Source organism: Ornithorhynchus anatinus, chromosome 18 (assembly GCF_004115215.2).
Source record: "Ornithorhynchus anatinus isolate Pmale09 chromosome 18, mOrnAna1.pri.v4, whole genome shotgun sequence".
Classification (NCBI taxonomy): Eukaryota; Metazoa; Chordata; class Mammalia; order Monotremata; family Ornithorhynchidae; genus Ornithorhynchus; species Ornithorhynchus anatinus.
This window is the reverse complement of record NC_041745.1, coordinates 8,790,684-8,817,452: the sequence shown is the minus strand read 5'-3', so window position 1 is coordinate 8,817,452 and position 26,769 is coordinate 8,790,684. Positions and strand designations below refer to the sequence as shown.

The 26,769-nt window shown below is 48.3% G+C and overlaps 1 protein-coding gene and 1 long non-coding RNA gene across 3 annotated transcripts in view; one reads left to right on the top strand and one right to left on the bottom strand.

Annotated features, from left to right (window-relative positions):
• The window catches only part of LOC114818257, a 14,925-nt gene extending 10,750 nt beyond the window's left edge, over window positions 1-4,175 (top strand). Inside the window, exon 4 of the long non-coding RNA XR_003766103.2 lies at window positions 3,990-4,175. This is a non-coding gene — a long non-coding RNA (uncharacterized LOC114818257). The remainder of the gene's footprint in view (window positions 1-3,989) is intronic.
• On the bottom strand, window positions 3,475-26,769 carry DIPK2B (divergent protein kinase domain 2B). 2 transcript variants are annotated; one of them, XM_001512444.3, is made up of 6 exons: window positions 26,387-26,769; window positions 21,947-22,211; window positions 13,317-13,490; window positions 9,145-9,433; window positions 5,706-6,049; window positions 3,475-3,809 (listed from the first exon to the last, which is right to left on the bottom strand). In XM_001512444.3, the coding sequence occupies exons 1-5, from the start codon at window positions 26,614-26,616 to the stop codon at window positions 5,709-5,711; spliced, it is 1,299 nt and encodes a 432-aa protein (XP_001512494.1). In that variant the 5' UTR covers window positions 26,617-26,769; the 3' UTR covers window positions 3,475-3,809; window positions 5,706-5,708. The 2 variants fall into 2 exon arrangements, with proteins under 2 accessions (XP_001512494.1, XP_028939162.1); XM_029083329.1 differs by lacking the exon at window positions 3,475-3,809 and adding an exon at window positions 5,498-5,588.

The window sequence follows — 26,769 nt, the reverse complement described above, 5'->3', positions numbered from 1 at the left end:
GCTTGGCCAGGCACAGGCCCTTTCTTATGGGAGCACAATCCTGGGGAATTTTCCTAAACCACAGTTGAGGCAAAATGGACTGCAAACTCAGCTCCAAATCTTCCTTTTTCCCTTCCCTCTTTGAAAAACAACAACAAAAACCCCAAACCCATACATCATTTGCTATTTCCAGGGTTCAAATACGACTGAGCAGAGTGGAGTCAAGATTTCTGGAAGCAGATGTGGCCAGTCTGCACAACTTCCTCTGGCTCAAAAGTGTCAGTCGTGCTCCAAATCCTTTCTTGTCTACATTCATCTCTTCTACTTGACTCGGGACGGCTGGGAGGGCAATGGGGAATCATGGGGATTCCTTTCGGGTGCGGTTTCCTCACCCGTGCTCCTGTGACTGGCATTGTTTTCCCAGAAATCATGCTTTTATTAAAGATAAGCAGTGTGGCCTAGTGGAGAAGAGCATGGGCTGTTGAGTCTTGGTTTCTAATCCTTACTCTGTCACCACCCGTGTGACCTCAGGCACGTCAATTAACTTCTTCAGTTTCCTAAATGTAAAATTGGAAATAAAATGCCAGCGTTCCCTCCCTCTTACACTGTAAGTTTTGTGTGGAACAGGGAGTGTATCCAATCTGCTTATAAAATGTCTACCCCAATGCTTAGTTTAGTTCTTGGTACACAGAAGGTGCTTACCAAATGCTCCACATTATTATTATTATCATTCTTAAACCAACACAATTCTGATTCTGCAGTAGAAGTTGTGAAAAAGATCCCAAAGTCCATTTGCCGGTTGGGGATCCACACAAAAAGAAATGTTTGAATAAATCGAATCCCTGCCACTGTATTTCACTTTCTGTCTTGTTGCTCGGTACTTCTGCTTCAGGAGATAGATTTCATCCTCTCCTGAGATTCCAACCTTGGTTTTCCCTCTTATCTACCAAGTTCAAATGCCACGACTTCTTCAGTGTTTTCATCTTTTTTGAGTTATAACATGTGCCTTTTCTTCTTCTGCCCAACAAACCATCACACTGTACTCTCCCAAGCACTTGGTACAATGTTGTTCACATAGTAAGTGCTCAATAAATATGAATGATTAATTTAGAAGAACAGCCTCCACTTAATAAATAAAATAAGATAAAATTAAATAAGGGGAAAGAAATGGTAACTTGAAAGGCAGCAACCATTAAAAATTTTCAATTCCCATCACTCACAGCAGTTTTCTAAATTCTCCATTTGGACCTAGGCTTTTCATGTTGGTTTCTACCAAAGCCTCTTTACCAGAAAAAAGATCTCACCTGGTTCAGATGATTTCCACATTCAGCGAGGACCAAAGGGGTATTTTGCTGCTCTAAAGGAAAAGTGTATAGTCTGGTTTTCTTTAGCTCAGGTGATTGGAACAATGACTGAACATTTTCACTCTGCTTTTGGAGCGGTCTCAGCAATGGTGGCTAAGCCTCAGAGTATAGAAATTTCTAGAGTCCACTGGGGATGGAGAGTGAAAACAAATTAGCTGATCAGTAAACTCAGTATTCATTTCTTTGATTAATTCAATGGTATTTATTGACTGCCTGTGGCTTACAAAGCTCAGAATTCAGTGCTGGGAAAAAATACGCAGGGGAGAATCAGACATTGTCCCTGGTCCCTAAGAAGCTCACAATCCAAGCATAAATTGGGAGAGGGTTGATAACAGACACATAAGGAACAAGGGAAGTATAAAACTATACAAGCAATATAAAAGCCCTCGCCCTAATCAACACAGTAGGCTTTTTTTTAATGGTATTTGTTAAGCACTTACTATGTGCCAGGCCCAGTACTAAGCGCTGGGGTAGATACAAGCTAATTAGGTGGGGGACAGTCCATATCCTACATGGGGCTCACCATCTTAATCCCCATTTTACAGATGAGGTCACTGAGGCTCAGAGAAGTGAAGTGACTTGCCCAAGGTCACCCAGCAAACAAGTGGCAGAACTGGGATTAGAACTCAGGATAGGAGCATTGTGGTAGTAGTACAACTAGCCTCTTTTTAAAGCTCTTTTTTCGGGGAGGAGGAGGAAGAGTGAAGGAATGGGTTCTGAGTGATTGCTCTTTTTTTGGAAAGGCGGGGGTGATATTAAAAGAATGCCAGGTATCAAGCTGTGCTCTGAATGGTCAGTCAGTCATATTTATTGAGCTCTTTCCGTGTGCAGAGCACTGTACTGAGTGCTGCAGTATAATAATAAACGGACACATTCCCTGTCCACAGTGAACCCACAGGTCAGTGGGGAACTGAAAGCCATATAAGGAAGGAGTGGTGTAGTCAACTTGGAACGAGACCCTTCCACTTGAACCGTCCCCTTGTAGCCTCCAATTCTGATTTTGCAGCCTGTGTCCCCCTGGACAGTTGGAGGAGTTGAATAAGGCTGCTGCTTGAGGGTCCTCTGCTGAACCGTAAATGGGGGCCAATCTCACTGGAGTTGGTTAACCTGGAAGGAGAAAAGTCCTGATGTGGTTGATTATAAGCCCCTTGAGAGCAGGGATCTTCTAACTCTTGTACTCTCCCGAGCATTAAGTGCAGTGCTCTGCTCACAGCGGGTACTCAGTAAGTACTGTTGGTTGATCGGTTAGTGCTGGGAGCCAGAGGAAGATAAGAGCATAAGACAGACGCCTTTTCCTCCTTTCCTCTCTGTAGGCTTTTAAAGGTCCCACTGTGAAAGCATAAGGGTTTGGTTGCCATTTTTCCATTCCTTTGTGGGTTTTTTTAAAGGCTTTCCATGCGTCAGGCACTATACTAAGCGCTAGAGTAGATAAAGCTAATAAGGTTGGACACAGTCCATGTTGCAGATGAGGCTCACAGTCTCAATTCCCATTTTACAAATGAGGGAACTGAGGTACAGCAAAGTGAAGTGACTTGCCCAAGGTCACACACCAGGCAAGTGATTGTATGGAGAGCCCAGGTCCTTCTGATTCTCAGGCCCGTGCCGTATCCAGTAGACCAAACTGCTTCTATGTCTTGGTGCTTTTACATCTATTTATCTGGGGCAGTTCAACATTTAATATGTGCTAAACACTGAGTTAAATACAGAAGGCACAGTCTGTCTTCACTGGGGTTCCCAGGAGGAAGAAGAACGGATATTCAGCTCTCATTTTGCAAATGAAAAAACTGAGGCACAGAGAAGTTAAGTAAAAATTATGATATTTGTTAAGCACTTACTCTATGCCAGGCACTGTATTAAGCGCTGGGGTGGCTACAGCAAATCAGGTTGGATGCAGTCCCTGTCCCATTTGGGGTTCCAGTCTCAATCCCCATTTTACAGCTGAGGTAACTGAGGCACAGAGAAGTGAAGTGACTTACTCAAGGTCACACAGCACAGAGCTGAGCTGGGATTAGAACCCACGACCTTCCGATTTCCAGGCCTGTGCTCTATGCACTACACCATGCTGCTGCTTCTAATGGGCCAGTGGCAAAACCAAGATTAGAAACATGGACAGAAACACAGACTGCAAATATAAATAGAAAATGCGTGTAATTATGCAAATAGTACTTGTTGAACGTGAACCCCGACAGCCATTGATGGTTTTTTCTTTTGTTTGTTTTTCCAATACTGTGCACCCTAAGTGTCCCTTGGGAAGATCACACGTTGCCCCTTGTATGTGGCAAGAGCTTCCTCCCATTCTCGGGGGCGACTGCGAGAGGATGTTGAAATAAAGGCTCAGTCTTCCTTCAAAATGGCCTGCCGGAGGATTCTGAGCCTGGCCAGAGGAAAATGGTTGGAAACAGATCGCAATCAATGTCGTAGATCCAGATGCCTCGCACTTGGTCTTCCCTGGAGGGCAGCCACAGCCTAGAGATAGAGTGAATGCAGAAAAGAGACTGAAACAATAGATTTGGCGGTGAATTAAAACATTTCTGCTGTGATTCCATCTGCTCTTTCAGCTAAATTTGCCTCCAAACCACTTAAAAGGTTTGTTTCTTGAGGGGTTAAAGGTGTATTGGCTGTAATGGGTTTTTTTCTCCCTTCAAGGATGAAAATGGAAAATTGGAAGACTCAAAGGCAGCATAATCCCCAGCAACAAGCTACTGACCAGGAAATCAAATTAGCCAAGGTCCTACGGCGAATGTGTTTTAAATGTTGGGAGCACCTTGCCAAGTGCAACCGCATATGAAGCCCAGGCCTGCTTGCAAGCAGAGAAACAAATTCAGACCAAGAATCAATGAATCAAAGGTATTTGAGTGCTTACTGTGTGCAGAACAGACGGGGACTCTGTCCAACCTGATTAGCTTGTATCTACCCCAGCGCTTAGAACTGGGCTTGACACGTAATAGGTGCTTAACAAATACCATCATCATTATTATATCCTCAGGTTTGGAGGGAGAGAGGGCAGAGACGTCATCCTAACCTGGCCCTCTCTCAGTCAAACCATATGAACCACCAATTTAAACCTTTCGGGGAAAAGAAACGCCGATCGTCACCTCCCCCCACATCCACCACCATCTTTAATAAGCTCGTGACACCGTGCTGGGTGCTAGAGAGAAGTTCATCCAGAATGAAGGTACTGTGGGAGGAAGTGAGAAATAAAAGAAAAAGAGTACCTTGCCATTTTTAGGCATTTTTTCATTTTTTGGTGAGCGTTGCCTTGGAAGGAGATTTGGGGATGGAAAGGGGACGGGATGGGGGAGGAAAAGAGGTCCGGGGAAGAGGGGTGGTGGGAAGAAGAGACGGCAGGAGCGGGAGGAGGGAAAGAGGCCATGGGGAGTGACGGTTGGCATTTTCATTCAGCTTTCCACCAGGTGCCACATGTTCCCGGAGCTAAGGAAGACTACACGTAGCTCGCTCCCTCGTGCTTCCGCCACCCGTCTGCTCTCCGCTGCAGGCTCTCCGGTCCAAGTGCCAGCAAGCTGAGGGAGGTCTCTCGGGAATCCACAACTCCGAGGAACCTTTACTTTCTTCCCGAGTCATTAGCCCCATTCTCCCACAGATGCGCCCGTTTCCGAAGAATACCTCGGGAAGTGTGGCCTTCCTCTACCCCACCTACCGGTCAGCCAGCCATTCAATGGTATTTATTGAGCACCTGCTCGGCGCTGGACTGAGGGCTTGGCGGAGCGCACTAGTTGAAATTTCCCCGATTCTCTGGGAACACCCTTCTGTTGGCTTCGAGCCCCGACTCGACCCTGCATCCGAGGGGGTGCTCTCCCCGCGCGGAGCCATGGGAGGACAGGACGCGTGGCTAGGTGGCTTGCGAGCATCACAGCTGCAGTCGTCTCTGTGGTGTCTGAGATGGCCGCCTTCCCTGTAGACTGAAAGCTCCCTGTGGGCAGGGAGCACATCTACTATGGGGGATTGTATTTTCCCAAGCGCTTAATACAGTGCTCTGCACGCAGTCGGCATCCCATAAACACCGTGGGCTGATGGGTTACCGAGACGGAGAGTGCCCGTGCTGGGGTGGCCCGTGACAGATGGAGTGCTTCACTCGTGTGCAGTGCGTGCCACCGTCTGCAGACCGTGTGCATGGAGATCCCGTGGTCGGTAGTAACCACGTGTCCGGCCCCCAGACCTGTATTCGGCTGCTGTTCTGTGGGGGTCGGGGCTGGAGGCTACTCAGGGGTTTGTGTCTTCAGGAACCTGGATTGAGATGAGAAATTCCAACCTCAACCCGCCTCACTTCTAGCCCCAGCCCCGTGGCGAGGGCAGAGGGGCTCACGTTCCCCTCCCCAGCTCCCCAACTTCCCCCCGGCTGACCTGTCAGTACTTCTCGCTGTATTTGCAGTCGGGGTAGCGGTAGGCAAAGCGGGCGTCGCAGGTCCGCAGCGACTTCAAGATGTCCATCAGCCTCCTGGCTCCGCCAATGACCGTCTGGCCGTCCAGGGAACTATCCCCGCATCGGTCCAGCAGGGCGTCTATTTCCTCCTGGACCGGCTTGGGGAACTTGCCCTCGAGGAGTTTAGGCAGCAGCTCCCGGCACACCAAGACGAGACTCTGATGCTCCTGGACTGTGTTGCAAGAGGGAAGGTCAGATTGACAGTCTGCAGCCAGGCAGCTGAAGATGTCCCTGGGTTCCGGAGAGCTGCGAGCTGGCCGCTTCCCTGGAAACAAAAAGAAATGACAAGGCCTTGGGCAAGTCATTTCACTTCTTTGGGGCTCGGTTCCCTGAAGGGGAAGTAACTGTGAACCCTAGATGGGACAGGGACTGTCCAACCCGATTATCTCGTATCCACCTCGGCGTTTAGAACGCTGCCCGGCATATAGTAAGCGTTTCACAAATAGCCCAATTATCATTATTATTGATAATGGACTCTGGAGATAGCGTGGCGAGGGGGAGAGGACAGTGAGGGGAAGGAGGAGAAGGAAGAAGTGAGAGAAAGGGGAAGATCACAGATCTCCCCGCATCCAGATCCCTGGTAGAGTCCCACCTCCTCTGACGAGCCTTCCCCGACTGATTTCCCAGCATCTCCTCAGCCAGTTCTGGCATTTACATGTTTATTTACTCCCTCTTTAGCACTTGGGTATATGTAGTCGATACCTATTTTGACAGCTCTAATTACAGGCTCGTCGTCCCCCATTAGACCGTGGACTCTTTCTGGGGAGAGAAGATGTCCCTGTTGTTCTGTATTTCCCGAGCACCTAGTCCAGCTCCCCACACTAAGTGAGCCCTCAATGGCGTCTACTCTTACCACCTGCTGTGTGACCTTGGACAAGTCCCTTCTCCGTGCCTCAGGTTCCTCATCTGTAAAATGGGGAGAAATAGGACCGTGAGCCCCATGCGAGACGGGGACTGTTTCTGACCGCGTCATCTTGTATCTACCTCGGCATCTAACGCAGCACTAGCTGTGTAGTAAGTGCTTAACAGATACCACAGTTAACGTGATAATCGTGGTCCTCGAGCTGTGAGAAATTATAATGGGGCCCACGAACGGATTATAATAGGGCAGTCCCTTCTGCCCTGCAACTGGATGCTGCATTTCTTTTCCTTCTTCTCAACTGGTCAGGACCAGTGAGGGTCTCTGAAGAGTTGCCTCCGTTTAGACCGTAAACTCCTCGAGGGCAGAGGCTGTGGGTTCTGCATTCCAAGTCCGCGGTAAGCCGCGCAGGCAGGCGATACTTGCTACGAGACCTAGACTGGGGAAGTGCGACTTTGAGGGAACAGCCAGTGTGCAGTCACCAAACGCTGGACTAAATCTACCCAAGGTACCCAGTCCAGCAGGACGCTTGGCAGGGCAGCCGAGGGCTCTGTTCTCTGTGGGATGCAGTGGGCTCGCTCTCTGTTCTGGACTGCATGTAGGAGAAAACCAGCCTGCCTTCTGTCCTCCTGCACGACAATTCGTCCGTGTCCCCGGTAGCTTGATCCTACTAATGAGGATGGCATCCGTTAAGCATTATTGAGGTCACATCTCCAAGAGGTTTGCCTCGATTAAGCCTTCTATTCCCCGGCTTGCTCTCCCTTCTGCGTCATCTGCGCACCTGGATCAGTGACCTTCGGACACTTGCTATTCGCCCCAATCCCACGGCGTTTATGTACGTATCTTTAAATTATATATCGTTAATTACTTCTTCATATTAATGTCTCTCTCCCCTTCTAGACTGTAAGGTCATTACGGGTCAGGACTGTGACTGAGAATTATGCTCTGTTGTACTCTCCTAAGCTCTTAGTACAGTGCTCTGCACAAAGTAAGCGCTCAAGAAATGCCATTGATTGATTAAGCGCTTGCTAGGTGCCAAAAGTTGTAATAAGGGCTGAGATAGATAAAAATCGTGGTTGGGACCATCCCTGTCCCATATGGGAGCTCAGACTCCTAAGTGGGAAGGCAACCTCAAGATTAAGGGCTCTAGAAAGGAAAACAAAGTAGCATTCTTTCCTGGTGCTTCTGGTCACTGAGAATTGCACAGTCAGAAGTTGGGGCTTCAACAAGAGATCCAGATGATTGATCCAAGAAGGCAAATACTAATTGTAGTGATAACCTTAGTGGTATTTATTAAGGGATTGCTATGTGCTGAGCAGTGTACCAGGTCAGATGCAGCGTAATGAGTGGATCAGTCACAGTCCCTCTTTTCCCATGGGGGCCACAGTCTGAGGAGAAAGTTGGATGATTCAGCTGGGGTTTCCATGGCAATGCATGTCAAAGAGGGTAACGGTTTCACTCGAAGCCCTCCAAGCCCACTGTCGGAGACGTAACGCTGGCTCGGTTGAACGACCGGTCAGACCCGGTATTGGCACTGCTAATGCCCTCCCTGCTGACTGGGTTGGCTGGAGGTGGAGAATGGTTGAAGGGTGCCGGGTGGCTGCTGCTCTGTATATGTTTTAAAAGTATGATTCACTGGTACACCTCATTTGTTTCCACACTTTTTAATTTTAAAACTTTATAAAAAGCAAATGTGTTAAAATGATTATATAATGTGCCCATGAATCAGCCAGATATTTAAAATGTAGATAAGGGTTGCATTTCTGCTAATGAAGATGCCTACCACGCTGCTCTCTGAAGGGAAAATAAGCATTTAGGCATATTTACGGAGGGAGTTGGAGAGGTGGGAAGAAGGACCACAGAAACTCATTGATGCCTAAATTCTCACAGATGCTGGCTAAAGCTTGATATGGCCAAATGTTGTGGGCAGTGTGGGCTCATGGTGTCCGATGAGCACCGTCTGTGTGCCAGGCACTATGCTAAACCTTGGCACAGATGCAAGATAAATCGGACACAGTCCCTCAACCACAAGAAGCTCAAACCTAAAGAGGGAAGGAGAGAAGGTACCTTATTTTGATTTTACAGATGAGGAAACTGAAGCACCGAGAGGCTAAATGATTCCCCAGAGGTCTCACGGCGCTCCAGGTCTCTTAACTCCTAGACCCCTGCCGTTTCCACTAGGCTACGTTGCCTTCCGTAATATTGTACCGCAGTGGGAATCAAAGCTCCATGGACCGTAAAAACTGATACTAAAACGCATAAGTGCAGTAGAAGGAAGTTGTATTTTAGTCTGACGGTAAACATCGCTTGAGCGTTTAATGATCTCCCTGACTGATGTTAACGTGTGTTCAGAACCAGGATAACCAAAGCAGGTGAATGTTTGTCTCCCCCTTCCTCCCTCCTCCTCTCTCCCTCCTGGCCCCCGGCATCCTTCCGGCCTGTTCAGTTCCCTTGTCAGAGTCGCCGATGCCAGCTGCTCACTCAGAGTGCCTGCTGGGTACCTTCCTGCCTGTCGATGACTCCCAGCGAGCTGGCGTCTCGGATGAACAGGTGCCCGTTGTCAAAGACGCCAAACGTCCCTGCGTGGATGCGGGTGAAATAGAAGAAGTAGTTCCAGTCGTTGTGCCTCAGGAACTCGATGACGCCGAGGAGCTGGTGGCCCAGATCTGCGGCCCGATCGGGCGGTCCCGAGGAGAGCTCGAGGAGAGGGGTGGTGCTGGTGCTGACGAGGAGCCGCCCGCAGGACCCCAGGTACTTGGGGAACGGCCACCCCTCCGCCCCCGGGAAAACCTGCCCCGCGCGCCAGGGAAGAAAACAGAGAAACCGTCAGGTAATTTTCTCCCGCTCTTGTCGTAGGAATGATGATCACTGGGGAGCAGGATGGCCTAGTGGAAAGAACTCGGCCCTTGGAGTCAGAGGACCTGGGTTCTGATCCCGGCCCTGCCGCTTGCCTGCTGTGTGATCTTGGGCAGGTCGCTTAATTTGTCCGTTTCTCAATGTCTTCATCTCTCAATGGGGATTTGATACCTGTTCTCCCTTCTTCTTCAACTGTGAGCCCCACATAGGACCGGGACTGTGTCCAACCTGGTTAACATCTTTCTGCCCCAGTGCTTGGCACATAGCGCTGAAACAAATACCACCATTATTATCATTATTATTACTATTGGCATTTCCCAGCAGTCACTTCATGCCAAGCGCTGGGATAGAGTGACCCATCCCACTTGGGGCTCACTATCAAAGGGAAAGGAGAACAGGTATTGGATCTCCGCTTGATGGATGAGGAAACTGAGGCTCAGAGAAGTTGACTTGCTCAAGGCCACACAGCAGGCAAGTGGCAGACCTGGGATTGGTATCCAGGGCTATTTACTCCCAGGCATGTGCTTTTTCCAGTGGGCCATGCTGCTTCTCCATAATTATCCTTTTGTCCTCATCGCCTGCTCCGTTCATTCAGTCGTATTTATTGGGCATGTACTGTGTGCCGAGCACTGTAGTAAGCGCTTAGGAGAGTACCCATTAATATTCCTACTTGATGACACCTCTGCATGGTAAGGATAATGATGAAGAGTGCGGCACTTTTAGGATTTTTACTTTCCAATCAGTAGTATTTACTGAACTCCTATTCTGTGCTGAGCACTACACTAAGTCATCGGGAGAGGGTACTCAGGGTCGATACCTGACTTTAAGGAGACTTCGGTGATCATCCTCAGATAATGAAATGGTGCCCGGGGGTCTTGACCAAATTCCTTCGAAAGCACAAATGATCAAAAATGATCCCTGGGCCAGGTGACAATGAAATGAACGAAAGTAGGTGGTGTGTCGGAGTGTGACCGTAGTTTGAAATGTAAGAATTTCTTATAAATGAAACACACTGCCAGTGCAGAAAATCTACTACAACGGCTCTCTGGAAGCTGGGGCGCTAAATGGGCAAGAGTCCTTTCCCCTTGGCTGTGGCTGAACAAAGCTGCCCCAGATTTTCAGACCGTGAGTTCTCTGTGGATGGAAGAGCTGTGGGTGTTTCCTCTTTACCCCCTGCTGTCTCCTGCTGGCATCCTCTCTCCCTTGGCTACTTTGCCGGGAACACTAAGAGGTTCGAACCTTGCCCAGAGTGTGGGTTGGACACTTTAAAGTGCAATCCGTGGAGGGATCTGTGGAGCTGGGGTTCTCGGTCTTTTTTTTTTAAAGGGTATTTGTTAAGCTCTTACTGTGTGCCAAGCACTATACTAGGTGCTGGGGTAGATACAAAGTTGGACACAGTCCATGTCCCACATGGGGCTCACAGTCTTGATTCCCATTTTACAGTTTGAGGGGACCGAGGGACAGAGAAGTTAAAAGACTTGCCCAAGGTCACACAGACAACTGGTGGAGCTGGGATTAGAACTCAGGTCCTTCCGTCTCCCAGGCCCATGCTCTCGGTCCTTTTCCCCGCCCACAATCCCCATGTCCACAGCATCACCCACCCCAGGATCTGTGTTGCTCTTTTCCTGGGAAGATGGTGCTGGGTGGAGACCCTTTAATAAACAACCCACTCACAGGAAGGAAAAACAGAGGTTCAGAATGGTATATGTGACTTTCTGGAGCCTTAAAAAAAAATAAATCTGATTCCAGAACTCCTAATAAGGAATTTAAAAAAATGACATCCGTTAAACACTTACTCAGGGCCAGACATTGTACTGAGATTGGGGTAGATACAAGTTAATCAGGTTGGACACAGTCCACGTTCCACACAGGCTCACAATCTTAATCCCCATTTTACATGTGAGGTAACTGGGGCCCAGAGAAGTTAAGTGACTTGCCCATGGTTACACAACAGACAGAGGAGTCAGGATTAGAACTCAGGTCCTCTGACTCCCAAGCCCCAGCTCTTTCTGTTAGGCCATGATGCTTCCCTCCCAGTTACCCTACCACCTAAGGCACCCTAGCCCTTTTTTTTTTTGGCAGTGGTGGCTGTAACGCTTGCCAAATCTCTGGTACCTTCTTTTCCCGCTACAGGATCTCAGAGTGATTGGTGACTGATGCCCTGCTTATCTGTCAAAGAGCCACGCTCTAGCGACCGTTGGAGGAGACTCAGGAAGGCACGTACCGAACTTTTGCAATAAGCCACTTGTTACAAGAGAGCCTGGAAAGGAAAACGTAAGTCTGAATTCAAAATACGATCAGTTTGGATGTATTTGTCCTATTGTATTTGTCTAATTGAAAGTGATTAAAATTGTGGCAGATTGAGGCACACGTAACTGTTTTTCCCTCACGCACGTGTGGAGATAGACATTGAAGTGCCCAAAGTCAGACCCAGGTTCAAATAGGGTCAAGGAGGTGGACACATTAATAGTGTGGTATCGAGTGCTTACAGACTGAAGGTTCTTGAGTGGGAAGGGTGAACGGAACTTTTTTTTTTTTAAAAAAGAAACATGATCTGGGCACCAGCGTGAAATAAGGAGTGGGGAGAGACAGAAGATAAGGAGGTCAGCTAGAAAGCTGATGCACTAGTCAAGGGGGGTTTTGAAATGGTGGCTTTTATGCTGATGTTGTGAAGGTAGACACCCACAGGATTTTGTGATATTAAATATGTGGGTTGAATGAGAGAGATGAGTCGACAGTAATGCCAAAGTTATTGGCTTGTAAGATAGGGAGGATGATGGTTTTGTGTATGGTGATGGGAAAAACAAGGGGAGGACAGGGTTTGGGTTGGAAAAGGAGTTCTGTTTTGGCTATATTCAGTGTGAGGTGTCAACAGGGCAGCATGGCTCAGTGGAAAGAGCCCGGCCTTAGGAGCCAGGGGTCATGGGTTCGAATCCTGGCTCTGCCACTTGTCAGCTGCGTGACTGTGGGCAAGTCACTTCACTTCTCTGGGACTCAGTGACCTCATCTGTAAAATGGGGATTGACTGTGAGCCTCATGTGGGACAACCTGATTACCCTGTAACTACCCCACTGCTTAGAACAGTGCTCTGCACATAGTAAGTGCTTAACAAATACCAACATTAGTATTATTACCAGTCTTGGCTGCAGGAAAAAGAGTCAAGCAGAGGCCTACCCATTCCATTCCTAGCTTGGGCAGTGGCTAACGAGTAGAAGGCCATCTGCTACAAGTCAAAACTCACCTGCGCTGGGCAGCGGCAACGTAGGAGAGAGCCGAGGGTGGAGACTCAGGTTTACCACACGGAAGAAGGCTTTAGTAAACCACTTTCGTATTTTTACCAAGAAAACTCTGTGGGTACACTACCTGAATGATTGCAAATGGAGGTGGGGTGTTCTGAGAGAGGGATCCGTGGAGTTTCTATGGGTCGGAGACGACTCGAGGCACAAGACCAGACCCCAGTGCTAAGTACATAGAAAACACTTAAAAAATGCCACTATTATTATTATTTTAAAAAGATGGTTGAACATGGACTGTAAGCTCCTTGTGTCGACCATCTCTTATACTGTACCTTCCCACGTGCTTAGTATAATGTTCCGCACACAGTAAGTGCTCAGTAAGTACCACTGATTAATTGACTGAATTAACGATTCCCACATATTGCCGTCCCACCACGCTGAGCCTTCCTTCTCGAGCTCCAACATCCTCACTGCCCGTCTCTCTCGGGGTCGGAAGTCTGGGATCGGAGCCGGCCAACCCGAGCCTCCCTCACCAGTGATGACCGCAGTGGCCGTTCCCCCTCACGCTCACGGCCACGTACCTGGAGGAGGACGGGATGAGCGTTGACCGAGAGCGTGTAGAGAAGACGCAGCTTGTCCCGGTCCGTGAAGTGGTCCATGTAGACACTGCCAGCATCTGGCACCTCCGCGTAACGACGCACGATTCGGTCTAAAAGCCGCTGGGTCGGGCAGCGCAGCAGCAGACTGGGCAGGCCCTTGCAAAGGAGATAACCCCACCCACCCCCAAGGTGAACAGGCCCGTGGTCATTCAGTCGTGTTTATTGAGCACTTACTGTGTGCAGAGCACTGTACTAAGCACTTGGGAGTGTAAATAATAATTAGAGAAGCAGCGTGGCTCAGTAGAAAGAGCACGGGCTTGGGAGTCAGAGGTCATGGGTTCAAATCCCAGCTCAGCTGCTTGTCAGCTGTGTGACTTTGGACAAGTCACTTCACTTCTCTTGTGCCTCAGTTCCCTCATCTGTAAAAGGGGGAGTAAGACTGTGAGCCCCACCTGGGACAACCTGATCACTCCCCAGCACTTAGAACAGTGCTTGGCATATAGTAAGTGCTTAACAAATGTCATCATTATTATTATTAATTATGGTATTTGTTAAGCATTCACTATGTACCAAATGTATTGAGCGCCTACGTGTGCAGAGTGCTGTATTAAGCGCTTGGGAGAGTACAATGCAACAATAAACAAACACATTCCCTGCCCACAGTGAGTTGACAGTGTAGATGCGGGGAGACAGACATGAATACAAATAAACGAGAAGCAGCGTGGCTTAGTGGAAAGAGCAGGGGCATGGGAGTCGGAGGATGTGGGTTCTAACCCCAGCTCCTCCATTTGTCTGCTGCGTGACCTTGGGCAAGCCACCTGACTTTTGTGTGCCTCAGTTCCCTCCTCTGCAAAATGGGGATTCAGGACCGTGTTTCGAGCTTCACCCTGGCTCTTTCTCAGCATATGCTAGGTGGGGCCCCCCAACAGCACATGGTTTTGGCCTGTGTGGGGCTCACTGGCACAAGATGGTGCCTCAGAGCAGGAGGCAGAGATGAAAATCTCTCTTCTTCTCCTGGCTCCGGTGCAGTGAGGTTGTCTTCCTCTAGCTCTCAGAAGCAGGCTCCACATGGTCTCTTTATCACCTAATTAAGCTTATAAGAAACTAGGCCCCAGAAATGGGGGTTGGTGATCTATTTTGGCGTTTTAGGGCTTAAATCCTAGTTTAGCATTTTAAAATCTGTTTGAATTTCCTTTTTGCATTCTTTTCAATTGTGTCCCGGATTAAAGTAGCATTTGTTAGGAGACGTGTTTAATCAGAGTTTTATAGTGCTTCAAAGAACTCGGACAGAGTTCTCTTTTGGATTCTTGTCAGATTTCCCATTTTATTTCTCTCGAATGTCTGGCTGGATTGGTGAAGAACTCCTTTTTCTTCTCTTTCTAGGTATTTTAGCAAGGTGACCCCTTGCTAAAATGAGTAAGGCTAATTCTCTCCCGTTCCCCCTGCTCTGGGTCACTCCCCTTTTGAGTCTCTGAGTCAAATCTCACCTTCAGTGTACTTTCCTGTTTCTGATCGCCTATAACTGGTCCTGCCTGTGTTTGATTCAGCACTGGAATGAAGTGATCAAAGTAGAGAACTCTCCAGCAGTGATTGTTTGAAATCGGATTACATAGAGCTCTACCCATTATGCAAGATGTATCACATTGTCTGTTGCATTCTTTTTCCAAACTCATACTCCTGAAGGTTGTTAAAACTTTGGAGCAATTAGTGAAGGAGATGGTAGCCTCTCCCACTGACTTCCTGTCATTTCAATAGTAACATCCTTAGAATGGGTCCAGCAGAGTAATCAAAATGTAACCACACTTTAATTTTTAATGCTATTAATAATTATATTGATCCATTATTATAACATTGTTGCTTTTCAATGATCCTCAATAAGCTATAGTTTCAAATTAAAGCCAAAACAAGTCCTCTAAAATGGTCTTGGTTTAGAGGTTGGAAGTGGGATGAGGAGGAAATGAAGGATCATTTGCTTTGGAATTAAATCCAGATTTTTGTGTATGTGATATTTATTAAGCACCTACTCTGTGTCCTACTCTGTGTTAGGCACTGTACTGAGCCCTGAGGTAGTCACAGGCTAATCGGGTTGGACACGGTCCCTGTCCGACGTAGAGCTCACAGTCTTAATCCCCATTTTACAGATGAGGTAACTGAGGCACAGAGAAGTGAAGGCACTTGCCCAGGGTGACATAGAAGACAAGTGGCAGAGCCAGGATTAGAGCCCAGCTCCTCTGATTTCCAGGCCCATATCCATTCATTCAGTCAGTTGTATTTATTGAGCGCTTACTGTGTGCAGAGCACTGTACTGAGCACTTGAGTAATAATAATTATGGTATTTGTTAAGTGCCAAGCATTGTTGTAAGTACTGGGGTAGACACAAGGATCAGCTTGTCCCACATGGGGCTCACAGTCTTAATCCCCAATTTACAGATGAGGTAATTGAGGCACAGAGAAGTGAAGTGACTTCCCGAAGGTCACACAGCAGACAAGTGGCAGAGCTGAGATTAGAACCCACGTCCTCTGACTCCCAAGCCCGTGTCCTTGCCACTAGGTCATGAGTGTACAGTATAACAAAAAGCAGACACATTCCCTGCTCTCGCCATGAAGCCACGCTGCTTCCCGATCCGATCCCCAAGAAGTTGTTTGGGGGAGTTCTCTAATTGAACCAGTGTCCGTCCCTTGGCTTCCTTTCAGCTTTTTCTTTATGCAGAACCTAGTTCAAAATCACATGGCTGCCTTCTCCGTGTTGTTTAGGCTAGACCTGAACTTTAAACAAAATTTAAGAGGGTAAAATGATGCCTTAGAAATATCCTGAGGCAATAGGCCTCACCCCTAAACCAAAGCCTGATTTCACAACCCAGGCTGTGTTTGTAATGACAGTTGGCAAGCTGGTCATAGGGCGAGCACTAAATCACACAGCCTAGTGAAAAGAGCACAAGTTTGGGAGTCAGAGGGTCTGGGTTCCAATCCCGGCTCCACCACTTGACTCGTGGGTGACTTTGGACAAGTCACTTAACTTCTCTCTGCCTCAGTTTCCTCATGTGTAAAATGGGAATTCAAAAACTACATTCTCCTATTTAGACTGTGAGCTCTATGTGGGACAGGGATGGTGCCCAGCCAGATGATCTTGTGCCTACTTCAGCATTTAGTACATTGCTTGGTTTAACAAATACCAAAATCATTATTATCATTTTTATACAGTGTGGGGGCAATAACCGCCGGTGAGACAATAAAGATAAGCAGTCCCCATGCTGGATTGTCAGTTTTAGTGGAGAATTTACCTTAATCCAAAGCCGCAGTTTTCTCCTGTTTGAATAAACCAGTCCCTTTTCAATGGCTTTTTCCCTAAGAGGTGGAAGTGTTGCTTCACTTTGCACTTATCTGTAAACTGTTTGTGGTTGTTTTGCTCATTCCCTGGGTGACTTAGGAAAATAGAAAACATCTATTCTGCCGGCTGCCAGACAGCAAGGCAACGGTAATGTTAATTCTAATTTATTTTTTTTAACCCAACCCTTTAGTCCCCTGCTGTGCAGCTGGCTGTCTTGAGCCTTGTATAGTCAAGTCACCTTTGGGTCTGAGGTCCTGGGCAACTGAGGGCCACTCCTAGGAGTCTGGAAGCTGCAGGTGAAAAACCACCCTCCCTCATTCTCACTTCCCCTCTCCACCTCCAAATCACTATCACCTGGTTAGAGGAGGAAAGTGAAAGCAAGGCAGTTGACTGGGGGTTTGAGCCGCAGCATCCCCTCTGTGATTTAGAACAGATAGTCAACCTTTCTGGGCCTCATTTTCCTTACCTGTAAAATGGGGTTAAAATGGTTTGGGAGCCCCTTGTGGATCAGGGATTGCACCTGCTCTCAAAACTTGGTATCTGCCCCAGCACTTAGCGTGGAGTGAGTGCTTCGTAAAGGCATAATTGTTGTCATCATCGAAGAGTCGGGCTTTTGAGCTAGAGAAGCCAAGTCATGGTCAGCCTTGACCTCTTAGACTCATTATCCTCGACCAGGTCTTAGCCGATCTATAGAGCCGGGGACAGTCCCCAAGCCCCTTCCTCATTCAATAGTATTTATTGAGCGCTTACTATGTGCAGAGGGGAAAGGAGCCCTGAGAGCAGTACATTCTGGGGAGCCCCAGCAGGGAAGCTCCTGGACTCCCCTCAAAATCCTCTCAAGTCACTGAAGCCTCCTCAGCTGGAGGCCCTGAGGTTGTATGTGCCACTCAGCTTTCTGGTACAGGCTCTCCAACAGAATTGTCGCTCGGTGCCTTTCTCAGGGGAGGGAAGAGGTGGCAGGGGAGAGCCAAAAGAGCCATGAGGCCAGGTGGAGATTTGGAGGTGTGTATGTGTGAGTGTTGGGGGGTGAGGGGAGGAGGAGGTGGTGGGTTTGGGGCAGAGGCACCAGGTAGGGTCCTAGGGGAAGGGCTTGTGCCGATGGGCTAGCCCTGGAAAAGCTGAGCTGGGAGCGAGCACTTCCAAGAGGTGTTCTGAGGTGGGAAACCAATGGAAATGGTTTGAGAGGAGAGACGAAGCAGGGAAATTCAGGCCCGATAGTCTAGTAAAGGACCTGTGTTCAGGAGTGCCAGCTCAAGGAAAGGGAGAGAGAGAGAGATAAGAGGTGAGGGAGTGGGGGTGCATTGAGGACATGGATGGGAGACCGGATCCGCTAGGAGCATGCAAAAAAATTATAGAACCCTATGCTTTTCTCAAAGTAGGCTCAGGGAGCTTCCCTTGGAAAAACACTATGGTTCTCACCCAAGCTCCGCACCCAGCGAACAGTCAACAAATGCCATTGATTGACTGATTGTTCGGTAGAGCCGAGAGGAAGGAAGAAGATTGGCTAAGGGAACCAACTATAACAGGAGCTGATGGATTCCATCATGCTTCAGTAGAGAGGGAGAAGGAGGGAGGGGAGAACCACCTTGGAAGACTTTCAAAGTCTGGACCTAAGGGCTCTAGCCACGATGGCTCAGTACAGTGCTCTGCACACAACAAGCGCTCAACAAATAGGATTAAATGAATAATGGAGAGAGAGGAGCCACAGTGATTTCTCTGGGTCAGCTAGAATTCTTTATTTCCACACCTACTCATTGATCTCCAGTGAGTCCTTATCTTCACTTATCCCTATTTTACAGATAAGGAAACTGAAGCCTATAGACAAAGGGATCACGGCTTGCAATCTTCTGTTTGAAGAAAAAGAAAAGGCTTTTCTTCTTTCCCTTCTCTTCCCCAATTCTCGCGCCTATCCTCGAAAAACCCTCTTCCAGTCTTCTCTTTCTTTCTCTCTCTCTGTCTCTGTCTTTCTCCATCTCTCTCCATATGTCTCCCCCGCCAAAGATCTGTCTGGATTAAGTTAGGCATCAATTTAAATTAGAGAGATTGGATGACCTATTAATTCTCTTTCCAGCTGTAATTTCTATGATTCTGTAATACAAAAGGACCCAAAGGGCAAGTGAATGAGTTACATTTTGTCCCTTTCAAAAGAACCCTCCCTCAGGTTTGCCGATACAAGGAACCTCATGATAGAGTGGATAAAAAGTCATCTGGTTTCCTTCCAGGTCGTTTGGAAGCTGCCGTTCAGCTCTGGGGAAACCATCGGGAACACCGGCTGTGCTGAAAGGGACAGGATTCCGGCAGTGGCGATTCAGGAGCCAGATGCTTTCCTCACTGCCCATGGAATGTCACCTCGGCCTCAAGTTCTATCTGAACTTGAAAGGGATAAGGAGTCTGGAGATCCCAGGTGCTTATTTTTCATTCTGGATGCGGGGACCAAAAGAGGGCAGTGATTTTTCAGAGGGACCGAGTGGAGACAGGCCTCAAAAGAGTTAATAGGCCCCGTTCTGGGGGTCTTTCCAGCCCTTTCAGAAAACTATCAGGTGATGTCAGAGACCTGGGAGGTGGGGAGGGGGAGCCTGAAGTTCCACTGATTTTTAGTATTACTCAAATGAAAGAAAAAAAACGAAAGCTACTCCGGGTCCAACTGGCACCCCAGAAATGACTCGAAAGAACAGGGAGATGGGTGCTTAGAACCTGAAGGGTAAACCTTCACCCAGGGAAAGAATCCAAAAATCAACACTAAGGGCCAAGCACCGGTCTGAGCGCTGGGGTTCAGTAGTAATGTTAGCATTTGTTAAGCACTTACTATGTGCAAAGCACTGTTCTAAGCGCTGGGGGGATACAGGGTGATCAGGTTGTCCCACATGGGGCTCACAGTCTTAATCCCCATTTTGCAGATGAGGTAACTGAGGCACAGAGAAGTTAAACGACTTGCCCAAAGTCACACAGCTGACAAGCGGCGGAGCCGGGAATTGAACCCATGATCACCGACTCCCTGGCCCGTGCTCTTTCCACTGAGCCGCGCAGTAGGCGGTTCTACCTATAAAGCAGAGTTTACAGGAACACCACGTTGGAATTAGCTGATGGAAATAGTTTTGGCTGAATTCGATGATGATCCTAATTAGATTTTACCCAATGTGTGTCCTGGAAGGGAGCGCTATTAGACGCCTTAGGTCTAAGCCAATGAGCTTGGAAAAGGCCCTCGTGCTGCCATCTAGTGGGCGAGGGGGTATTGGCCGCGGCAAGGAGAGCCCCAGTGATTTTAAATATTTCCGGCAAAGACTTGCACAACCTAAGCTTTTAGGGAAGGGGAGAGAAATGTAAACTTTGGGAGTTAACCGTTTTCCTTGATCAAACATGTGACTGAGGAACTATGATATGAATGAGGCCGAGGGCTTTTATATTCTAGTTTGGCAAACAAAATAATAATAGTAATGTAAGCGCCTACTATGGGCAGAGCACTGTTCTAAGCGCTGGGGTAGATACAGTGTAATCAGGTTGTCCCACGTGAGGCTCACCGTCTTCATCCCCATTTCACAGATGAGGGCACTGAGGCCCAGAGGAGTGAGGTGACTTGATGATAATGGCATTCGTTAAGCGCTTACTACGTGCAGAGCACTGTTCTAAGCGCTGGGAAGGATACAAGGTCATCAGGTTGTCCCACGTGGGGCTCACAGTCTTAATCCCCATTTTACAGTTGAGGGAACTGAGGCCCAGAGAAGTGAAGTGACTTGCCCCCAGTGACACAGCTGCCAGTGGCGGAGCTGGGATTCGAACCCATGACCGCGGACTCTTTTCACTGAGCCACGCTGCTTCTCTTAAAATATGCCTTGATTTCGGAGTGGATACTGTGCGTGAGCTAGACTCCTGTGGCTTTTGTGGGCGAGCAGGTCAGTCCCTGGGTTGTGCAGTCGTTAGAGGCCAGGCAAAAATAATCGCTGTTCAACCACCGCAAGCACGGGGAAAATCTGTGCCGGTCTTCCCATCCCTGATTTCTCTTCCCATTCACTTCCTCAGTCCTCCGTGGCCACCGCTGCTGAATTTGGCCTCAGTCTCCAGGGGTGGGTGAGCGTCTCAGGCTTTTGAAAGAAAGCCATATTCAGTAAAAGGGAGCATTTCTGCCCTCTGGCAGGAGCTAAAACACCGTTTTCCAAATCCGCTTTGGACTCGAGCTTTCTTCCAAGTTGGGTTTGATTTATTTATACGCCGTTCCGACTGTCGCGGCTCAGCGGGTTGGACCCAGCCTGTCTCTTTGCCCCTTGCTTTCTCTCACGTCTCCTTTCCCCTTTCCTTCACCCTCCTGAGGGCTGTCCGCTAATTCTCCGGAGACTGGGATAGCGCCAGGCCCCGGCCCCCTGCCCTGCTAGACATTTGAGGAATCCGGTCTGAAGGCCAGCAGCACTTTGGGAATCTGTGGGGATGTGGGTCACCAGAGGGAGACGTGATCAGGAGTCACATTTCTGAGTCCGGAGGTACCAGGACACTGGACGGTGCCAGGGCATCAGCCCGCCGGGCTGCGGCCTCTTCCTGCCTCTGCTGCTGGGTCCTTGGACGCCACTGTTCTGTGAGATGGCAGCTGACACCAAGGTGGGGGGTTGGGGGAGGAAGATGGGGAGAACCGTGCTCTTTTTCCTTGGAGGCTGAAGGGATTGGGTGAGATGGGAAGGAGTCTATGGAACGTGAATTTCGTAGGCCTTGGAGCTGTGGATGGGATTGTGTGAATGGACTCTCTGGAGTGAGGGAGGATTTGTTCCTTTATAGAGAAGGGATTGCAAAATACTAACAGTTGGAGTATCTGTTAAGAGCTAACTTGTCTGCTGTGTGGCCTTGGGCAAGTCATTTCACTTCTCTGTGCCTCAGTTACCTTGTCTGTAAAATGGGGATTGAGACTGGGAGCCCGTCTTCGGACAGGGACTGTGTCCAACCCGATTTGCTTGCATCCACCTCAGCTGTTAGTACAGTGCCTGGCACGTAGTAAGCGCTTGACAGATACCACAATTATTGTGAAGCGCTTTGCTAATTACCAGGAGCAGATACCCCGCCATCAGGTCAGACACACTCCTTCTCTCATATTCTGTCTCTGATGTGAGCAACAGCAGCTTTCAGTGGGCGCACAGAGATTTTCCTCAGATCCTGGAAACCATCCAGTCCGGGATTCACTGGGGAGAAAGTGATCCCCTTGCAGTCCTGGAAATATTCCGGCAAAATCTGCGTGCAGCTGGTACGATGCTGCTTTTTGGCTCTTTGGTGCTCACCCCTGTCCCCCACCCCCACCCCCACTAACCTGGACTAAGGCGGGGGTGAGACGCCTCGCCTTCAGCCATTTCTGGAATCGCTCGGTTTTCCTCAGGACTCTCTCGATGCTGCAGGTTTTCACCAGAGAGACCGAAGTGCAGATCTTCTGGTCCGACAGCTCGTTCTGGTCTTTGCCGATTAACCTGGAGATCTCCACAAGCCGCCAGCTTTTCGAATCATCTGTGTAGTTGGCGGAGTAACCGGGGAAGTGGTCGGGCGGAGGTTTTAAGTGGGAGGCGGGCCAGTTGTCAAACCTGCGGAAATGAGTTCCCAGTCAGCAGTGGCCTCGTGAAGAATCATTGAGTCATCAGTCAGTATGGTATTTGAGTGCTTAGTGTGTGCAGGGCACTGTACTAAACACTTGAGAGAGGACAGTATAACAGGAAGAAGGCCAAGTTGGAGAATTCCTGTGGGACATCAGTGTTGGCTTGAAGCCAGGTGTGAAAACAGCAATAATAATTATGGTCTTAGTCTTTATTATGTGCTAAGCGACGGGGCAGTTGCAAGGTTTGGACCCAGTCCCTGTCTCACAAGGCCCACAGTCTATTTTCTTCCCCATTTTAAAGCTAAGGAGGCCCTGACAGGTTAAGTGACTTGTCTAAGCTCACAAAGTCGGCTTCAAACCCAAGTCTCCTGACTCCAGGTCCTGGGCTCGTCCCACTAGGCCTTGCTGGGATTTTTTTCATCCATAATTTGAAATTTCATGAGGAATAAATCTAAGGGCACAGAGTAGAAGGGAGAATCATAATAATTATGATACTTGTTAAGCACTTACTGTGTGCCGAGCACTGTACGAGGTGCTGGGGTAGATACACAGTACTCTTTCGGAGGAGGAAAGCGGAGTAGAAAAGGGAGGTAAAGAGAAAGACAAGTTTGGCTTTCTCCCTTGTTCTCTGACAGTTTTCAAAATCCAGGCAATTCTCCTGAGGGTGTTTCCCAAAAGGGCATAATGTTGCCAAGCTAATAATAATACTGCTACTGATAATAATAACTGTGGTATTTATCAAGGTCTTTCTCAGTCCCCTGTGGGACAGGGACTGGGTGGGTCTGACCTGTTTATCTTGAATCTCCCCCAGTGTGCAATACTGCGCATGGTGCTGAGCAAACATTAAACAAATGCCACCGTGGTGATTGTTGTCATTATTAGGTGCCAAACACTGTTCTAAGCACCAAGGTTAGATAATCAGATAATCAGAGCGGCCACAGTCCCTGCCCTACTTGAAGCTCGTTAGCTAATCCTGTCCAGGACACTGACTTCTAGGGGAGACTAGAATTTCCATCTCTGGAGATGTTTAAAAGCGGACTAGCCAACCACCTGCCTCAAGTGGTTTAGTCCTTTACCAGGTTCAGTCGAGCAGTAGGGTTTATTGAGCGCCTGCTGTGTGCAGAGCACTGTACTGAGTGCTTGAGACTACAATAAAATAGAGTTGGTAGATGGGATTCCTGCTCTCCAGGACTTAATCATCAGCCTCTCTACATTGCAATTCTGTGAGTGTCTATACATGACTCTCTACTGGCTGAGGTCAGAGTTCTCTTGTCTTTTGTGATCACAGAAAGCAGCATGGCCTAATGGCTAGAGCACAGGCTTGGAAGTTAGAATAATAATAATAATTATGGTATTTGTTAAGCGCTTACTCTATGCTAAGCACTGTTCTAGAAGAAGTGGCTTCTGATCCCAACTCTGCCACTTGTCTGCTGTGTGACCTCGGGCAAGTAACTTAACTTCTCTGGGCCTGAGTTACCTCGTCTGTAAAATGGGGGTTAAGCTTGTGAGCCCCATATGGGACAGCGACTGTGTCCAGCCTGATTAGCTTGTATCTACCCCAGTGCCTAGAACAGTGCTTGGAACAGATTAAGGGCTTAACAAATACCATAATAACCATAGTAATAATGCAACAGAGTGGGTAGATAGATTCCCTCCCCACAACAATCTCATTCACTCATTCTCACCTACTGAATGTAAAGTACAGAAGTGAGGAGGTTGAAATTGTCTTCTACAGGGCCTGTTCGCCTACAAGCCGACCGATACAGTCACCGGGCAGAAGACCTCACAGAGATGCCAAATTCTCATCTGAACTCCGTCACGACAGGCTCAGAGTCCTTGGGCAAACATCTTACTTCACCTGCCTGTACCTTCATTCTTCCTCTTGGGGTAAGTGGAGGGGAAAAAAAAAACCTCCCTAAGGTTGACATTCTGTGCTTTGAGCTAGTCAAGAGGAAGCCACTTTCATATCTTATAATTTGATTCACGCACCCAGAGAGAGTTGTTTTTCCCACCCAAGGCAAGGCTACAGACGATGAGATTGTATCTGTGAATGTGAGTGTCATTGAGAGACCACGCTGTGCCTTGAGAATTGTAGTAAGGCACTCTTCTGGCTCCTTGCAATTCAGGTTGGAAAACAAGAGGGGAAGGAGGTTCTCGAAACAGGACCATTCCCTCAAGAACCAGGTTGATGCAGTGGGTGAATTATGCTTGCAATATCTCTAATAGCCTAACCAGGGCTGAGGTCAGGAAGTCCATTTTAGATGGCTCTGGAAGAACGGCTCTACCTCTCATTGAACTTGAGAATTCAATGATGAGCAATTTCCAGAAAATTTCCCCCCGCCTCCCCCAATCTCAGAATACGATCTGGAGTCTATTGTATGCCCTGAGCTTCTCTCCATCCTCATAGGCTGGAGTCCCAAGCCAAGTCAAGTGCTGTGTGGAGTTGCTGAACAGAGTTGTTTAGAAGGGAAGATAATAATAATAATAGTGGTATTTAAGTGCTAACTATGCACCCGGCACTTGAGTAGATACAAAATAATCAGAATGGACACAGTCCCCGTCCCACCCGAAGCCTGCAGTCTGAGGGAAGGCGATCAGGTATCGAATCTCCATTTTTCAGGTGAAGAAACGGAGGCCTAGAGAAGTTAAGTGACTTGCCCAAGGTCCCGCAGCAGGCCAGTGGCAGAGATGAAGTACAGTTAAAACTCCTGAAAAAAGCCACCTCCCTATTGCCCACAGTCCTTACATGCAGCAAGTGTTACTTCCCTTTGAAAACACTGCACCCCGAGTACAGTACAGTACAGCTCTTTGTGTCTCTCTGAGTTCTCTTCCCCCTTACTTTATGAGTTTGGGTAAATTGCTATCCTGCTGTTTCTTCATTTAGACTGGAAGTTCCTTGTGGTCAGGGCCGGGGGGGCTTTTTACGACAGCACCTGCCCCTGAGACCTGATTATCTGACTGTGTTTTTAACCATTTTTGCTGCAGGTATAGGATGTGCAATTTGGCCATTAAACAGTACTTTCCAGGCCTGCATTTTGTTCCATGTTTTAGTCTTAACCTCGACCAATTGACTTAAGCAAGGGTGCAGGACATGGGGGTTTGCCTAGAGATTCAGGCCCCCTAGTTCTCCAAGGATCTACCCGAGTGACTCCAGTCCTTCCCCTGGTTGTTTGCTATCGATAAGCAAACTTTCTGCCGAGTTGGGGTTGTGGCCTTTACCCCCCCAACTGCTTAGTATAACTTCCTACTCTTTAGGCACTCAGTAAATACTAGTGACAAATCGACTTTCTCTGAAGAGTGCATATGTGGTTTTACCTTCCTACACCGTCCATTGCAAATGGATCATTTGGCTGTCTGAGTACAGCAATGAGCTAGAAGCGAGATTCGATGTATCTGTCAAGGGTTCACCTGAGGAGGCCTCTGTTTTGGAGAAATAAAGCACTCTTGGTGGTTTAGTCTCCTCCTGGAGCAGATAAAGCTGGGAGAGACGTCTGCCACCCAGATAAAAGTTTTCCATTCATCTCTCTCGGGCGGGATTTGAACGTACGACTCTGGGGACCCTAGCTTTTGTGGACTAAACCCTACAACCATCTCTCTAGGCACGGTGTTTGCACCAGGCGTTGCTTTGCTATTCTGAACTTCCCGGACACCCAAAAAAGTGCACAATACCAAGTGGGTGATCCTGTCATGAAATCCTCCCAGTTCATCTGCTGTTCAGAGCCCTTTCTGATGGTTAGGCTTTCCCACTGCTTCCAGCTGCATCTCAGGAAACTTGCTAACAGATGAAATAATAATAATGATAATAATGATGATGCTATTTGTTAAGCACTTACTCTGTGCCAGGTACCGTACTGAGCGACTAATCCCACAGTGAACTCAGCAACAGGACGTGCTCTTCTCTACAGAGCAGTCCAACATGGGCCTGTATGCAGGATGGAAAGATTAAAATTGCATTAAAAAGTCAACTCTAGAGTGAGCACTGAGGGCTGAAAGCTGACTTTAAAAAAAACCACAAAAAACCCATCCCTACGAAGATCAAATTGCACTCCTAAAGAACCCACCCATTAATTCTCTCCTGAGCCGTTCTCCACCAGAAATCCTGGCAAATTCAATATGCGGCAAACCCAATTTTTCTTTTCAGAAGTATTCGACTGAGTTTCTGACCTTATTTCCTCCTTAAAGAACTTCTTGCAAATGGACGTTCCGATGCAGGCATTGCATTTATCAAGTCCGAGGAAAGTCCTGCCAAAACTGTAGCTGGGTTTGACCCGTGGCACCAGGGAAGGAGCAGGGGAAGCGTCCGCGACAGGACCGTGACCCCGGGTCAAAAACTGAAGCAGTGTCATCCAGCTTAGCGCAGCAGAGAAAAGGCGACAACCCAGCCTGAGCCCCATCTACGGCACTCGGTAGCCGTTCTGCCTCTCCACCTCGCTCAGCCCGGTCTAGCCTACCCTTGCTGCATGTTTCTCAGGGTGAAACTGGGAAACGGGCAGAAGGGACTAGGTTGGAAGGAATCAGGAACTCTCCCATGCCCTAGGCTGACTGGT

Bases quoted from the DNA above. Each gene is read 5' to 3' on its own strand.
- DIPK2B (XM_001512444.3), bottom strand. From the start codon at position 26,616: ATGGGGCTCAGGCTGGGTTGTCGCCTTTTCTCTGCTGCGCTAAGCTGG. The intron at 22,212-26,386 runs GTCAGAAACTCA...TCATTTCCGCAG, and splicing joins TTCTTTAAGGAGGAAATAAG to GTTTGACAACTGGCCCGCCT. The intron at 6,050-9,144 runs GTACCCAGCAGG...TTTTGTTTCCAG, and splicing joins AGTCATCGACAGGCAGGAAG to GGAAGCGGCCAGCTCGCAGC.